This window comes from Ambystoma mexicanum, chromosome 2q (genome assembly GCF_040938575.1).
Source record: "Ambystoma mexicanum isolate Mex_15411 chromosome 2q, UKY_AmexF1_1, whole genome shotgun sequence".
NCBI lineage: Eukaryota > Metazoa > Chordata > Amphibia > Caudata > Ambystomatidae > Ambystoma > Ambystoma mexicanum.
Window position 1 is genome coordinate 11,682,837 of NC_090924.1, and position 14,706 is coordinate 11,697,542.

Here is a 14,706-nt window from a genome sequence, read left to right on the forward strand (position 1 = left end):
CAACAGAATCGGTGAGTGATCAGATAGTGTACGTGCAAGTATGCATGTATCAGAAACCCTGCCTAGCATAGGGCCCGACAATAGGAATAAGTCTATCCTGGATGAACTGTCGTGCACTGATAAGTAGAAGGTGTATTCCCGCGTGAGCGGATGTAGAGCTCTCCATGCATCATGGATGTCAAGTGTCTTGCAGTGGGACAGGAGTTTGCGCGCTGCGCCTGCTAGGGGCCTGGGGGCTATGCCAGTCCTATCTACGGTGGGGTCCAGAATAAAGTTCATATCCCCACCCCAGATGATTTGTACTCCCATGTACCCCAGCAGTATGGACGCCACCTGGTCAATGAATTCGGGGGAGTCGACATTGGGGCCATAGGTGTTGACAAGTAGATAATCTCTATTGGCAATGGCGCAGTACAGCACAATGTACCTCCCATCAGTGTCTATATACCTCTTGTGGAGGACAAACTTAAGAGACTTGTGGATCAATGTCAGTACTCCTCTGGCACGTGTGGAATGAGAAGTAAAGTATCTGTGGGGTCCCCAAGTAGGCGCAATGCTTTTGGCCAGCGGACCGTTGGAGTGTGTCTCTTGTAGGAGCAGTACCTTGCAGCCGTGTCTATTGGCATATGCCATGATCCTGCGGCCCTTGGTATAATTACTTAGGCCCCGGACATTCCAAGACATTATCGTTACCGGCATATTAGCGCTCCAGCCAACAATATCCCTAAACAAGGAGGCCATGGAGAGTGATCTCCGACTTGGTGGCGCCCATACCCGTTTCCCCCACCACGAGCTACCAACTCTGAAGTCACCAGGTCCCACAGTCCCAGAGTGCTCGTGATTGAAGCAGTTGCGTGCATCTCAACGGTTTTAATGTACATCCCACCACACTTGTTTAAATACAAATACGGGAATGAGCATACTCAAATACAAGTGATCCGGTGTGCAGCAGTCTACCATCCCGCCACTGCCTTTTTCTAGAACATTTCCCCAATCCCCAACCATGCCACCCCCCACCCTCACTGCCCACCCCCAACTCGCAGTGTAGATCCCCTGCCCCCCCAAATAGGTGTCACCAAATAATCCGACTCTCCCCAAGAGGTGGAGGTCGGGGGGCGAAATCCAACAGGGATGATGCCCAATTCGTGCCCAACAGGGGCACCAAAGCAGTGACAACCAATAAACCCAGAACATTGCAATTGCAGTGAGGTGTGCTGTAGCCGTGTGGGCGGCTCCTAGACTAACATGTAGGACAGCAAATGCTGTCAGGAATAGGTTCTGCTATAAGCGGATCTCAAGACAGGACTCCAGGCCCAGCTGAGCTTTGCGGGAGAGACAGGGATGAGGAATATACTAGGGTTCATAGACAGTACGGCGCCCCGTGGGGCGGGAGAGTATTGTCCGTCGTATTCTGGTCTAGTCTCAGCCCGGTCAGGCGCCGGGGGAGCCTGATGCGATGGATCTGTAGTGCGTTGTTTCCATATACACGTTCCAACTCTCGGATGTTCTGGATGAAGAAATAATATCCGGCTTGTGTCTCATCGACTCACCCCTCAATGGCAGGGGCCCCCACTGGATTGGGGAGCGGTAGGTGCGCCTCAATGAATTTCACCGCCTCCTCCGGAACAGTGAAGAAATATAGCTTCCCATTGTGTGTGATTTTGAGGCGCGTTGGGAACAGGATAGCATAAGGGACGTTTCGTTCTCTAAGCAGCTTCTTGACTCCGATGAATTGACGCCTCTCCTGCTGGACCGCTATTGAGAAGTCCGGGAAGATCCTTATAGTATGTGATTCGAGGCGCAGATCGCCCCTCTCTCGCGACAGGCGGAGGATAAGGTCTCTGTCCCGATAGTTGAGAATCCTGGCTATAATGGGTCTCGGGATGTCTTCCGGCTTGGGCTTCGGTGACAGAGCCCGATGAGCGTGCTCAACGGTAAAGTATGGGGACAGGGCTGGGTTGCCCAGAAGGTCCTTTAGCAGGGATTCCACAGCGTCCTCCATGCGTCCTTTAAGAGCATTTTCAGGGACCCCTATAATACGCAGATTATTTCTGCGAGAGCGCGATTCAAGGTCGTCGCACTTCGCTTTCACACTACGCATGTCTCGCGACAGGGAGGCCACAGTATCCTGCAATGCATGTATTTCGTCCTCATTGGAGGATATACGATTTTCAGCGTCGGAAATTCTGGTCCCCGCCTGATCCACCCGCGTTCTTAGAGAAGCAACATTGGCGTTGATGTCGTCCAATTTCCCGTGAAAAGAAGCAAAGTTCTTGGCCATCGATTCCATGAGTGTAGTCAGATCAGGGGGTGCGGGAGTGGGGTGATGGTCAACCTCCGGTTCCTCTTGAATGGGCGAGTCCTGTTCCACCTCTCCTCTCGGGACAGCTTTAGCAAATCTGTCCATGGCACCCCCCTTGGGGGTCCCCTTGATCTTGCTAGGCATTATTGATTTAGCTCCAGGAGCTACACCGGCAGAGGGGGCAGCCACCGGGGGAAGGAGCGTGGTCCCCAGACCAGGGGTGCAGACCGGTGTTATCCCAGCTGAAGTGGAAGTGGGGCACAGTGGGGGCACGGGCGAGCCGACCGCAGCTGGTATGTTGGCATCGAGCGGCTCCCCAGGGTCTGGCAGAGAGGAAGTGTCGGGACCACCGGGCTGGCCACCTCAGGAGATGGATCCGGGGGGCAGCGCCTCAGCACCAGTGAAAAATCGGGATCTGGCCTAGCAACCGCCGCCCCGCCAGTCCCCCCGCCACCACACCAGAGTCACAAAGCGGGGCTCAAAGGTCAGTGTCCACGGCGATGTGCAGGGTAGGAGATGTGCGACCCGGGTAGGGCCCGCACCGTGGGGCACACGGGCCCGGTGTGAGTCCTCCAGGAAGGGCTTCCAACGCCACCCCCCCAGGGCGCGAGAGGCGGGATCCGGTGGGCAAGGCAACCCCAGGGACTCGAGAGGGGGGGCAAAAGTATGCGGGTGGCTGCTCCTCGCCACAAAGGAGCAGTGCCCAAGTTCAGCGGGGGCCCATCCACCCCACCGGGGACGGGAGCAGAGGCCCACAGTCAAATGTAGATAGGGGCCGGGGCGCGCTCCAGCGACGGCCCCAGCAGCTGATCTCCAGTGCAGCGGCCCGCCCAGGAGGGGCAGCCGCAGTCGGCCAGATAGCCACAGGCCCCCGATCGGGCCGCAGTCCGCCCAGGAAGGATGGACAGGCAGGAGCCAGGTAGCGCCCTGCCGGGCCGCAGGGAGGGGAGGGCGGGGGAAAGCCGGCGGCCCCGGCGAGGGCAACGGACACATCCGCAGCAAGGTCCAGGTTATGTGGGCTCCTCACATCTGCGGAGATGGGGCCGGGGCGCGCTCCGGCGTCGGCCCCAGCAACAGGTCTCCGATGAGCCGCAGGGAGGAGGGGGCGGGGGGAAGCCGGCGCCGCGGCCCCAGCGAGGGCAACGGTCACATCCACGGTAGGGTCCAGGTTGTGTGGGCGGCCGCTCCTCACTTCAAGGGAGCGCCGCTCCGCGCTCTTCAGGGGTCCAGCTACCCCTCAGGGGATGGCGACGAAGGCACACGCCGGGTGCGGAGATGGGGCGCGCTCTGGCGACGGCCCCAGCAACAGGTCTCCGGTGAGGCAGCCCGCCGCGGGGACCCTGATCGGGCCGCAGTCCGCCCAACAGAGCAGCCGGAGGGATAGGCAGACCGAAGGGAGGGGGCGGGATTCCGATCGGCGCCGCGGCCTCCGCGAGGGCGAGGGCCGCTACAGCAGGAGGCTCGGTCTGGGGTTCCCAGGGTCGTAGAAGAGCCGGGATTTTTCTGGCAGCAGCACGATGATAAAGGGCAGCAGCCCTGTAGGTGTGGGAGCAAATCGCACGTTGTGGCCGCAGATGCAGGCAGATGTACACCAAGCCCACACGGAGCTCGAAGGCTAGGCAGCCATCTTGGGCTGCTCCACAGCGCCACCTCCCACACAGAACTGTGTTTAACAGTTGTTACCAGTATTCTGCCTATTGCTCAACCATCGTGCTTTCCTTCCTCTCTCTACTGCTAGCCTCCTCTTTATTTTGATCTGTGCGTCATTCTGACTGTATGCACTTTAATGAGATCTAACAACGTTAGTGGTACCAATTTAGAATTGTATATATTTACCATTGTTAATTTCTGCGTACAAAGTGAGTTATCGTGATAGTGTACACCACTTAGAATATTAATTATATAAAGACTGTGTTTTGATCGATACAGTGTGTGGACATTCCTTTGTGGGTGTTTGGGGACTACACTGAACTTAAGAACCAGCTTGCATCACCTCTTGAGAAGCTAGGCCTTGATTGCTCGACTAGGTCTACCATATAGAGAGCGGAAGTACAGACCCCATCCCCTCCGGTCTTTACACCCAGATCTTGCCAATTATCATAGGGAGGGTTTATTAAAAAAGGCGTCTCGTTATTTTGCACCTGAGTGTTCACTGGAGCCACTCTCGATAATGATAGAGAAGTACAGATTTTCTCCGTTTTTGTTGGATAATGATTATTCTTTGGCGAAAATGCCAAACATAATTGATAGACTCCGCTCGATTGATGCGATGCTCTTGCCTTGTGGTTGACTTCCAGTGGCCAGAATTAATTGCTGCATTATAGGGCTTCGCTTTGGTTCAATCCAGGGCTCCAGATTGCAAATAGGACGTTATGTTGACAAAGTTGAATCTCAAGAGGGTTGCTGAGGTTAAGTGATGTGCTGCAGGAGGGACAGATGGTTCCCTTTGCGGACCATCTCTGTATGTTTAGTCTGAAGAAAAGAGAATTGGGTAGATTCAGGGAATTGGAGTCACTTCTGTCGCAGATGTTGGGTATGTTGTCTAATTCGTTGGGAAAAGAGCCAGATGCATGTGCTATATTTGCATCATCACCCAGTATGGTGTCTACATACTTTAAAATGCTGCTTATGGACCCTTAATTTGTTAAATCCTGGGAAAAGCTAAGATAGACTTGGGAGGGCAACTTGGGGTGTGACATTTTGGATAAGGAATGGAAATAGATGCAAAAGGCAGATTTGAGAAGTAAATTGGACCTGAACTTGAGACTTACCCAACAGAAGATTTTAGGACATTTATATTGGACCCTGGTACGCATGCATAGTTTAAGTTTGTCGAACAATGATGTGTGCTGAGGCTCTGGTAAGGAGGAGGGCCCTCGGGTACATATGTTGTAGAGTTGCTCTATGCGTTGGATGGATGGACACGATTTTAACTATTTATTTTCAAAGAAAGCCTTTGCAAACTATTGTTATCTAGGAGAGGGAGATGCGAGGTTGCTAGACGATATGGACAGTGGATAGACAAGGTGTTGGTAGTAGCGGCGAAGCAGGCTCTGAAAGTTTGGAAAACCAGAAAAAGCCACTGGTGGGGAGCTGGTTGAACGATTTACAGGTTTCATAGGCAAGATCAGGAGGATCTTTATTTAGAACTTTGGACGCACTTTAACAGTTTGTACGGTCAGTATTGATTGCTTTATATTGTGCACTGTTTGGGCAGGCTCTGTGTGGATGTGGGTGAGTATGTCTGAGGATGTTTTTCTTGCTTTGTGTGTTTGGTTTTATTTTTATTCGGGGGCGAAATGTTTTGAGATGGCTTATATTGCTTTTTCTTTTTTTGTTACTGTTAAACTACATTTTCACAATTTTGAGGGAATTTACCTAGTTTGGTAGGATACCTTATTATTGTCAGTGGGGCTTTAACCCTGGTGTTTTGTGTGTATTCTGTATGTTTTGTTTGGTTTTTCTTTATGTAACAAAAAGTAAAATTTGTAAATAAAGAGGTTATAAAAAAAAAAGAAGAATGGTGAATGATAAAATTGAATCAGATAGTTTGCGGTATAATACAAAACAAATAACATTTCTAACTAATGCAGAGTAAAGCATGTCACAGTTATGTGCCAATAACAACACTCTAATGACATGCTGTTAAACATATAAAACGTTTTTGTTTTGTGTGCCATTTATGTGGACAATTAGTGAACTGAGAAAGCATAAGCAAAAAATAGGACCACTCCATTAAAGCATAAAGTCACACAACTGACTGACCTCTGGTTCTTTGGGCAGATGACTTGCATAGATAAGTACCACCTGCCTGTCTCCGGAAAAGGAATGCCACAGGCAGACTCAGTGATGCTGGCATTCAGCTTGAAAAGATAGCCCTGGAAAAAAGCTTGAAAGCAAAGAAACTGTTCAGAAACAGGTACACTATAAACTAATCTTTGTCCACGACTTTCTAGTATGAAACGAAAAAAGGGTTGTCACAACATTAATTTGCACAGGTTACCAACCAAAGACGCTCCTACCAGGATGACTGCTCCAGACCTCTTACCTTCACACCTCTTCCTACTTTGACACTTTTACCAGGTAATATAGTTTTCCTATACTCTTTTAGTCTTTTTTTTTATCAAGAAAGGGTTGTCCGTGCTCACCTAGCTAAACTCGCAACAAATGAGAATTTACATATACTGTACATAGAAAATTGGTAGGCAAGTTAGACCATGCAGTGCTCACTAATTAAGGCGTGGTCAGTAGCAAAATTACCACAATCAGAGCTGCACTAAGGTGATCCATGTACAGCACACAGCAATCAGATATTAAATGTATCTACATTTATTGCTCAGAAAAAGGAAATGCATTAACAACTTATTCACAACACCCAAGTGCATGAAAACCATAGAAAATAAATTTCAAGTTATGCAAGTGTTACATCACTCAAAGGCCAAGGCTGCTCAACAGGGTGGTCCAGTTTTGGACCCTTGCATTACAAAAACTAAACCAGGCTAAGGGAGGATATTAGTGCATTTGCTTAACTAAGCAGCAGGTTGTTGGTCCCTTGAGGAAGCTGTTAAAAGTTCATTCTAGTTACTATGCTCCTCATAAGCCACACGGTACAAGCAAAAGGATCAAAAGGGATGAGGACAGGAAATAATGGAACATATGCGCCACCACAGTTCACATGCGTCTGAGGGGAAGAAACAAAGGAAAAGCACTGAATATTGGAGAGAGAAGGCAAGTTCCAATCCAAGCTTGTGTAAAACGAAAAAAAAGCATTAAAGAAATGGTTATTCCATAAATTATTTGCCTTTTGTTTCTGGGCCAATGTAATACAAAACAGCCTGGCAACGAAATGGTTTCAGACACACAACTAACAAACTTTGTTGGACTGTCGATATGGGCTACTCCTGGAACCTATGCAGTCAATTGGTCATGCAGTCACACGGTCATGCATTCAACCGCTGCTGCAAACGATCCAGATCAAATGACCTGCTTAGAAGGATCCTCCTGTCCAGGTGCCCACAACCTAGACCACTTGTTCAAATACGGTGCCTTCCTGCCATGCACACATGGCGCGCGTACACACAGACAGCAAGAGCAGTCAGAAATCAATATCACGATGTGCAATACTGATCATTAAACCCAAGCTTCCTAGAGAGCTGGTAACACAATTGCCAGTAAAGCCATGTACCGGAAATGGCCCCTCTACAGTATAGAGGTCAAAGAGATATGGAAGGGGTTGATGACTTCAATGATTTCATTAAAGCTGTAGGTGATGACGGCACCTGTGATCAAATTGACATTTTCACCAATCTGGTGGAACGTGTTATCAAGGAAATAATCCAAACTCTCCTCCCAGCTGAGCTGTCCTCTTGGTTACCCTTGTCAAACTGTTTCCTCCTTTGCTCAACCAAGAATTTGTAATGTATGCGTTAAGCCAGTGTTATGTACAAGCACACAAACCCATTAACAAATTTGTCATGTGAATACCAAAGAAATTGACACAATGCCAGTTTGCCAATTTCTCAGATGATGAAGCCATCAGACTGCATCATTGAAGGGTGCCCGTCATCTAGATTCCTAAAACACCTCCCCAAAAAGCCTCTGTCCTTAGAAGAAACTCTGGACCTTACAAGAGTATAGGCATTTGTTCATGTCCAGGCAGCAACAAGGTCTCTCGCAAATCGGGAACATATCACTGCCATGTGGCGAAGCCCACACGCTGAAAGCTCTCCTGCCCAGGCAAGACAATTCCTCATCGGGGAAAAGTAAAAACATCATACTACTGATGTGGACACTGCTTCCTACATACAAAAGCTAATCATTTTCAAGTAGTGTGCTGGAACGGACTACCACATCCACCACAATCCTCACAAATGAACAGGAAGCCACAGAGACTACAAACAGTATGCTCAATGGAAACTAAATACGACAGACCAGGTATTGCCACAGAGGGAACCTTTACCAGATCCAATCACTAATGCGTATGGACATATCTCATGGAAGGAATTACAGATACCTCCAGGAGCCCGAAAATATTCATCGAGTCAACATATGATTCCTCATTGACATGGGGTAGCTCAACATAATGAGTGCCAAAGACTTCCAGAACCTGCATCATTTACACTAACACTGTCCAGTCCGCACATATACCAATTGGATTCTGACCACCCATTACCGTGCCAAGTCCAATTAGCATGCACCTTGAACCCGGGGTCAAGATCATTTACATACCCGAAAGCTCAGCACCAGAACGCGGTCTCCTCAGCCATCAAACTGACCTTAATCTGCGCCTCAATTATATAAACGATCACCTACCAGATTACCATCAACAATTTGGACATGTTATGTTAATGTTAAAGGACATTTGTACTGCGCACTATCACCACCGTAGTGGTCCCTTGGCGCTCTGGCGGCTCTGAAAAGGGAGAGGGGGGGTTGGGTTAGTGGGAGGAAGCAGGAAAAAAGCAAGAGAGTAGTGATGTGCTTTTGGCAGCCTCAGCCCGGTGGGTCCGTTGGCTGGGCCTGGGGTGTTTGCGGCCGGTAGTCGTCGTGTACTGTTGTGCAAGGCTATGTGTGTTTTGCTTTGTTGTTTCAATGGGTTACCAGTCAATTGGTCGACACCATTTGGTCGAATGCCAAATGGCCGAATTTTTTTTTTTTTTACCCCTTTTTTTGGTTTTTTGGGGGTCCCCCCCAACCCCCTTTTTTCTTTTTTTTTTCCCCCACACGAAAACCCACAAAACACATAAAAAAAAAAAAATTCGACCATTTGGCATTCGACCAAATGGTGTCGACCAAATTGCAGTCGACCAGTTTGCTGTCGACCAATTGACTGGACACCGTTTCAATGTAGTGAAGTTTGTGCGGTTTGTTGTGCTGTAGGATTGGTTGTGTTTGGTTTGGAGTTTGAGAGGTGTATGCAGAAAGGGAAGTACCCAGACATCTAATCCCTGCAAATGCTCCACCCCAAAGCAGAAGTATAAATACAATTCCCAGGACTGTTTAGGGTATAGGAAAATAAAGAACACTAGTCAAACTTCACATAAGTGAAAATATGCACAACATCCTCGCAGAATAGGATTTCATCTACAAGACCAAGTATCGGAAGAAAGTGACACACTACTTCGCCTCGACATCAGAGGGAGAAAAAGTCCCAACATCATAGGTTTTCCCACTAGTCATTGAACCAAAAGCAGGTGGGCGACTATGCATCTCTGTAGCCATGAGAATTTAGAACATAGCCATTAAACTGGACTACCCCCCTGGCCCATACACTGAAAACATGATTTTGAGACTGAAAACGCTTGACTTGAACCAAGGCTACAACAAGAGCAATAACCACATTCTACACACACACCTAGGCCTATTCAGATATAAAAGTTAAAGTTCAGCACATCATCTGCAGCAAAGATTTTCCAAGAAACGATTCAATGCACCCTTATCCCATTCAAACATGTGTTTAACTACAGTTACAATATCCTGATCTTTGGGCAAACACAGACAGAAAAGTACAAAGCCTTTCAAATAATTACATTTATAACCCTTTGCGGCTGAATGCCTGACCCTCAACTACGAAAAGGTGCAAAATAAACAAAAACACTGTTGCAGATGGCCCCAGGACCACAGCAACCCTTTAAGTCAGTTTAAGGGTTTATATTAGAGAAACTGAAGAGGGGCTTGCTGAGGGCCATCCATATATATCTAGCCTAGTGAGGGCCGTTCCTTCCCTAGCCCAGACGTACCTCAAACTAAAATGGTCTCTAAAGATCAGTAATCCATTGTGACAAATCCAGGGATTGTCCCCAGGGGGGTGTTACCACCTTGGGCACTAAGGAGGAGAGCCTGCAATGCAACACCCTCCCCGAAGGGGACAGGGCAAACGAGATCCCCCCCTGTGGGGACAAGGAATGCCTATGACATGGTTACATTCCATCTCCCTTTAACCATAAGAGCCTAATGTTTGTGGATTACAGGAGAAGCGCACCTGTAGATAACATGCAGAGTACCTTTAAGGTGGATTGCTTGGTGTCAGACCTCTGCTTGCGCCACCTCTTTTGGAAGCCAATGATTAATGGACTTCTCTTCTACGTGATGGGGAGGAACTTAACGACTGGAGAAGGCCAAATCAGGGAGAGAACATCCGTCACGAAATCTGGAGCAACTACCCACAATGAGGCACGGAAGGGTGAGACTGTCTCTTGTACCGAGGAAGGAGAACCACGCAGAGGACATGGTGGGAGGAGAGCAAGGAATCTGCAAGTACAGCTGTTTCTTCGATGAAGGCGGGGACCCCTGTCAGTCTGTTATCACTGAAGCAGGAAGCACGCAGCAACGTAACCCGAAGAACTGGCATTCCGAAGCCTGAGAGCTGAGGTACAGAAAGGGAAGAAGAGGAGCAGGAGAAGCAACTGGGCAGACCAATGCGAAGCCACAAAACAGCCGGGCCAGAGATCCAGATGCTGACTACGAGCCCTGCGGCAAAAGAACATACAGCTATTAAGCGAAAATGGTTGGAGGGAGGTGCGGTCAGTGGTAGATAGGGCAGAGAAAACCCAGAACCTGCTAGGGATAACATCATCAAGACATTGCAAGGGGACAGAGGAAATCCACTAACGAGGGCTGAGAAAGCCCAGAGACCACTGGGGGCTGATAAAAGCAAAATCCTGTGAGAGGATATAAGAAAGCCATTGACCAGGGCTGAGAAAGCCCAGAGCCCACTAGGGGTTAAGAAAGTCAAGATCCCACAAGAGGCTAGCAGAAGGACTTTAACGAGGGACGAATAAACTCCAAGAGCACTACATACTAAGCAGGGAGAAATCAAGCAAGGGAGAAGGAGCAGCAAGATGATCTGGGCTACTAGAGCCTGCAGCCCACTCGGGGCAGAGAGAATAACTAAATTCAGAGGGGGTGAGAAAAGTAACTGATCCGACCAAGCTGATGAAGCCCACAGCCCACCCGTGGCAAAGAGTATAATTAAATTAAGAGGGGGTGAGAAACGTAACTGATCCAAGCTGAAGAAGCCCACAGCCCACCTGGAGCTGGGAGAAGAACAAGTTTACTTACCCCGGGTAACATTCTTTTGATGATGTTCTTGCCACGTATTCTTCATCTTTGATATCTCCAATATCCAGCTTCAGCTGCTTCAAAATAAGATTTCGGCAGAGGTCGCTGTGCGTCAATGCGGTCGACTAGATGTCCCTCGAGGACCTACGTCTCGAGGATGATGTCACCGAAGGTATACATAGTACGCAAGGGTGCCCATTGGCTGCAGTTCATTTTTTTTCATGTCATTCTTACAGTCGAACTACCAGCATTAAAATGGTTTAGAACATACCAGACTCTTAAGGAGCGTACAACTGCAATAACATGGTAATTCTACTGCGGGGTAGGCTGCGAGGGGGTGATGAGGAATACGTGGGAGGAACATCCAGTTGAAAGAACTTTACCAGGGGTAAGTAACTTGTTCTCCAAATTGATTGTGTCCTCCCACGTATTCCTCATCTTTGAGAGACTCCCAAAGCAGTATCGTTTTGGCGGAGGGAGTACGAATTTTGTCATCAAGGGTTGTTGTGAATCAAATGAGAGACTGCTTTCCCAAAGCTTCCATCCTGACTTAAGGTGGACTTAAGGTGGAATCAAGGCAGTAATGCTTTGTAAAAGTATGAATGGTAGACCAAGCGGCTGCCTCACAAATATTTTTTATTGGAACCCCTATTTGTAGAGCAGAAGTAGCCATTCCACTAGTGGAATTGGCTCTCAAGCCTTCCGGGGATCTTTCCCGGCCAGCCTATAGTATTCAGTAATAGCCAAAATAATCCATCTGCACAATGTTTGCTTATTTACAGCCTGTCCAAGTCGATGACCCGTGTATCCTATAATGAGTTGGTCATCTAAACAAAACTTTGACATCCTTGAAATGTAGAAACTCTGAGCCCTTTCTGGGTCAAGTCTAGGCAGCCACTCCTCTTCCTTGCCAGGATGAGGTGGAGGGTAAAAAGTAGGTAATACTATCTTTTGTCCCAAACTAAAGTCTGATATAATCTTAGGTAGGAATGAAGGTTTGACCTTAAGGACGACCTTTTCCCTATGAAAGACCATAAAAGGGATTTAGAAGATGGTACCTGCAACTCACTCACCCTACGGGCTGATGTTAACGCTACTAACAGGATGGTTTTGAATGTTAGTAGTCTTAAAGGACATGAATGGAGTGGTTCAAATAGTGCACACATGAGAAACTTTAAAACAAGATTAAGTTCCCAACCCGGAAACTGAAAAGGAGATGGAGGGAACACATTGGTGATACAATTTCTAAAGGGACTCACTAAAGGAATTTTAAAATATGATGTTTCCTCAAACAAGCGCTTGAAAATGAAAAGCGGCGCCAAATAACCTTTAATGGTCCCAACCTGGAGCCCCAGATCGGGCCAAATACAGTAGAAAAGAGAACACCTCTGGTGTTTTGCATAGAAAAGGGTCCACATTCTTATCCCTGCACCAGTTGCAGAATGTATTCCAACGGCAGTGGTACAAAGACTTTGTTGCTGGCCTTCTTGCCGAAAGCAACACCTCCATTAGGCCATCCGGAAGGTCACGACAGTTATCTGCGGCCATTGTTGCCAAAAGGGTTCTCCCTTCAAAATATTTTCCTCACAGGCCACCACAGAAGATCCTGTGTGACCCTAGTCCGACATCTTTCCTGAGAACTGGGACCATTGAGTTCTGAGAGCCCACTGAAGGGATCTCATTCTTAGGCAGGCCTCTGGCACCAGAAAAATGCAGGATGCCATAAGGCCGAGCAACCTCAAAAATTTGAAGGCCGGAAGACTCTGGGCACTCTGAAATTTTGTTACCATCTGAAGAATGTCTCGGGTGGCGAGCTCTTTCCCAAGGATGTATCGATCACAGCCCCAATGTATTGGAGCTTTTGGGAAGATGTAATATGGGACTTCTTGTAATTGAGGGAGAAGCCCAGTTTGTTAAGAGAGGGGCAGGTAACGTTGAGATGATCCAGGGCTTGTTCGGGAGAACGCACACTGAACAGTCAATCGTCTAGGTAGGAGTAGACGTGAATCCCCCCTCTCCTGAGACTCGCTGCCACCATCGCCATCAGTTTGTTGAAAAGCCTCAGGGTAGAGGTCACTCTGAATGGCAGGATTTGAAATTGATAGTGCAAGCCGCCAACTGCGAACCTCAGGTATTTCCTGTGCTTGAGATGGATTGGCACATGAAAATAAGCATCCTGAAGGTCCAATGACCCCAACCAATCCTAGAGTTGGAGGGCCTGAAGGATATGAGAAAGTGTGACCATCTTGAATTTGTCCTTCCTGAGGAACCTGTTCAAGTATCTCAAGTCCAAGATGGGTCTCAGTCCTCTGTCCTTTTTGGGAATGAAAAAATATGGGGAATACCAACTTTCTTTCCTCTCCGCTACAGGCACTGGTCTATAGCGCCTTTCTCTAGCAGGGTCAGCATTTCCTGCACAAGGAGCGCATCTGGAATCCTCAAAGAGTGTTTCCCAGGTGGATTGGTCTGAGGCTTCTTTATGAAAGGAAGGCAGTAACCGTGGGCTATTGTTTCCAGAGCCCAAGCTTCTGATGTAATGTCTCGCCATTCTTCTAGATGCCGAGAAAGTCTGCCCCCCACTGGCGAGTTGTGATTCAAGTCCTCAGAGTGGTTTTGAAGCGGCTGCTGCGGAGGCTGCTAGGCAGAAACCTGTGCAGTTCCCTTAGGGATCACTGCAAAAAGTTTAAGACTACAGGAGTAAGCAGTAAACCCAATTGGTAGCAGTCTGCACCACCCAGATTTACCTGGTAGCTGTGGCTGAGCAGTCAGACCTCTCTCAAGAAGAGTTAGGCAGTATATAGAGTATACACAATAGGGCCAAAGACACAGTAGAACAAGCAAACACTGACCAGAGCTTTGGTATAAAAGTATATAATTATTTATTTAAAAACACCCTTATGAAAATACACTGGCACCAATATATCAAGCAAGTTCAAACACAGTCATTATAAGTATATACACCTCCCTAGTTAATTATTCGACAAGTCTAGGTTAAGAGACCACTTATTTAGCAAAACAGGGGTGAGCGCGTAACTGTAGATGGCACTCCAATAATTTGTTTAAAAAGGGAGAGAAAAGGCAGAGTAGAAAGATAACAGTACCAACACTTTTAAGAAACCACAGCAAGTCAAGAAAGGCAGGGTCTACTGTAAAGCAAAAAAGTTCATAGGCCAGGCCCACTCTTGGAGAGAGCAACGCGGAATGTGCCCAAGATCACACAGTGGAAATGCACTCAAAGTCTTTGCAGAAAAATCAGAAGAGGTTGGATCCGTTCAGAAAGGTACAGTTAGCAGGTCTGAGGTCAACCCTGGTTAGAAAGTGAAGGATTTACGGGACATCTTGGA

The 14,706-nt window shown here is 48.0% G+C and overlaps 1 protein-coding gene across 3 annotated transcripts in view; it reads right to left on the reverse strand.

Moving 5' to 3' along the window:
* PGAP6 (post-GPI attachment to proteins 6) overlaps positions 1-14,706 on the reverse strand; it is a 1,624,027-nt gene that overhangs the window by 1,008,116 nt on the left and 601,205 nt on the right. For all 3 annotated transcript variants that reach the window (XM_069646777.1, XM_069646775.1, XM_069646776.1), the window contains exon 8: positions 6,068-6,191. In XM_069646777.1, coding sequence (XP_069502878.1) covers positions 6,068-6,191 — 124 coding nt within the window. The remainder of the gene's footprint in view (positions 1-6,067; positions 6,192-14,706) is intronic.